General features: G+C 39.3%; 1 protein-coding gene across 1 annotated transcript in view; it reads left to right on the forward strand.

Moving 5' to 3' along the window:
- The window catches only part of LOC107719223 (protocadherin-15-like), a 217,308-nt gene that overhangs the window by 162,873 nt on the left and 51,921 nt on the right, over positions 1 to 2,514 (forward strand). Inside the window, exons 23-24 of the mRNA XM_016526598.1 lie at positions 1,805 to 1,914; positions 2,087 to 2,227. Of these exons, the coding sequence (XP_016382084.1) occupies positions 1,805 to 1,914; positions 2,087 to 2,227 (251 nt within the window). The remainder of the gene's footprint in view (positions 1 to 1,804; positions 1,915 to 2,086; positions 2,228 to 2,514) is intronic.

Raw genomic sequence — 2,514 nt, forward strand, 5'->3', positions numbered from 1 at the left:
GGGCATTAAGGAACCAAACTTTGTCGGCGTCCCTCATATCAACCAGACACAGCCAGAGATGGCGCTCCTGGACCACAAGTGTGGACATCGCACGACCCATAGAACTCGTGGTGACCTTCGTCGCTCGGAGCGCGAGGTCAGTAGCGGTTCGGAGCTCTTTAAGAACTTCCAGATCATGACCACCCTCGTGCATGTCCCTCAGTGCCTTGGTCTGATGAACCTGCAGTAACGCCATAGCGTGTAAGGCGATGTAAGGTGGAGGCAGCTTCTCCACAGGCCATATAAGCATCGCCGGACAGGCCAGACGAGTACAAAACGGCCGTTTGCAGCACGACAGGGGGTAGTGCAGCCTAAAGTGCGCAACCCACTCGACACAGGAACGACCACTGCTGGACGTGACTCGGAGTGACCAACTGAAAGGGAACGCAAGTTACTTTGTTTTCCCATTTATTGACTGACAGCTGTCCTGTCCCAGTGTTGAGAGAAATTGGGAGTGAGGTGCAGAGGCACAATTTCACTTTTGGTGTGAAAGGGCCTTTACAGTTGCTAAAAGTATAACCTTTGGGTTTTTGTCTAATAAGGAAGCCCAGCCCAGGTGACAAAAAGTAACGTAAAAGTAACACAATGCATTACTTTCTATAAAGGGTGACACAATATTGTAACGCATTACTTTTAAAAGTAGCTTTCCACAACACTGCTCACCAAGGCTGCATTTATTTGATCAAAAATACAGTAAAAACTAATATTGTGAAATATTATTACAATTTAAAATTACTGTTTTCTCTTTGAATGCATTTAAAAATGTAATTTATTTTTGTGGTGGCAGAGTTTCAATTTCAGCATCATTTCTCCAGTCTTCAGTGTCACATGATCCTTCAGAAATCATTCCAATGTGTTGATTTGCTGCTTAAAAACATTTCTTATTATTATCAATGTTGAAAAATTTGTGCTGCTTAATATTTTTGTGTAATATTTTTTAGGATTCTTAGGTGAATAGAAAGTCAGAAAGAACAGCATTTGTCACTTTTAATGCATCCTTGCTGAATAAGAGACCTTTGAAAAGTAATGTGTATGGTTTGAGTGTTTGTTTGGTAAGTGTCTCTTGAATTTTGATGCTTTCATGCTCTTAACAGGAAATAATTTACCACACAAAACAAATTCACAATGTTGCATAGGAACCCATAGTTGGGATCATATTTTCCTTTAATTTATGTTGTTTTGTTCATGCTTTTTAAGGATGTCATGCATCCTGTCCATGGCAGCATTATTATTTATCATCAGTAATTAACTATCTTCTAACTAATGAAACATGAATGTGCATCAATTTGACAGATTTATTTCCAGCCTTTGACATCAACAACAAAAGATATAGAAAGTGTTTTTTCTTCCCCTTTAAAAGTTGTAGTTAGTTTTCTAACCAAACTAGTTTTTAGCATTTTATTATTTGCTTTAAGCATTGTTTTCATTAGAACAGACCTCTGACCCTTCAGTTGAGAATCGCTGGCCCTCAGAGGTCAGCTCGTGTTGTAGACAAAAGCTGTAAAAATAGATTTTTCTTTAGACCCTTGATTTATGTGTGCTGCTTTTGGATACAGTAGTTAAACTCTTTTCAACTCTTAAAGCAAAGGTCTTTTGTGGAGGTGGTGGGCCTATTGAACTTCTCTATTGTTTATACAGTATTCAACAGGAAACTGACATTTATGTCACAGTATCTGCGCTGGAACTGAGCGTTCTCCACTGCACTCGGCTGTGTGTTGTTTAATGCCGAATGAAGTTTGTCATTTGCTCTGGTTTATATCTGCAGGTTCAGTCCGGTGAGTGAGAACGCTCCTGTCGGGACGCCTGTGGGAATAATTCTGGCCACAGCCGTCAACACCACTGTCTTTTACTCCATAGTGAGTGGAAATGAAGGAGGTGAGTTTTTACTCTGGAGGAATTCATTAAATCAACTGGATCCAACCAGCGCATTGTTTTCCTGGTTGAGTTGCAGGTGATTTGTGAATAAGATGCAACCGTGGATTTCTAGTGACTCATCATTGGTGTTGGAGGCGCTGTGAACTGTTCTCTGATCAGTTTGTGTTTGCAGGTGAGTTCACAGTCAATAACCGCACTGGGATCATCTACACAAATAAACTTCTGGACTATGAGAGTGTGACCAGTTATGTGCTCCGCGTGCAGGCCGATTCGCTCGCCGTCATCCTCGCCAACCTGCGTGTTCCCTCCAAAAGTAAGAATAACACCAAAGCACACTTCATCTTACAGTTTAAGAGTCAAATAAATTACATGTACAATACACATTCCACTGATCTATATACAGATATATATGACCACACATTTCAAATGAAATTCTGAATTAAGATATATTTTGGTGAACTTCATGAAACTTGTCATTAGCACATGTGATGTTTCTTTTCTTCAATATTTGGGGTGAAATAAGAAATTGAAGCCAGTTTTTAGGACTATTAATATATATATATATATATATATATATATATATATATATTATTTATTTAT

This window comes from Sinocyclocheilus rhinocerous, unplaced genomic scaffold, assembly GCF_001515625.1.
Source record: "Sinocyclocheilus rhinocerous isolate Xijiao unplaced genomic scaffold, SAMN03320098_v1.1 scaffold513, whole genome shotgun sequence".
NCBI classification, from domain to species: domain Eukaryota; kingdom Metazoa; phylum Chordata; class Actinopteri; order Cypriniformes; family Cyprinidae; genus Sinocyclocheilus; species Sinocyclocheilus rhinocerous.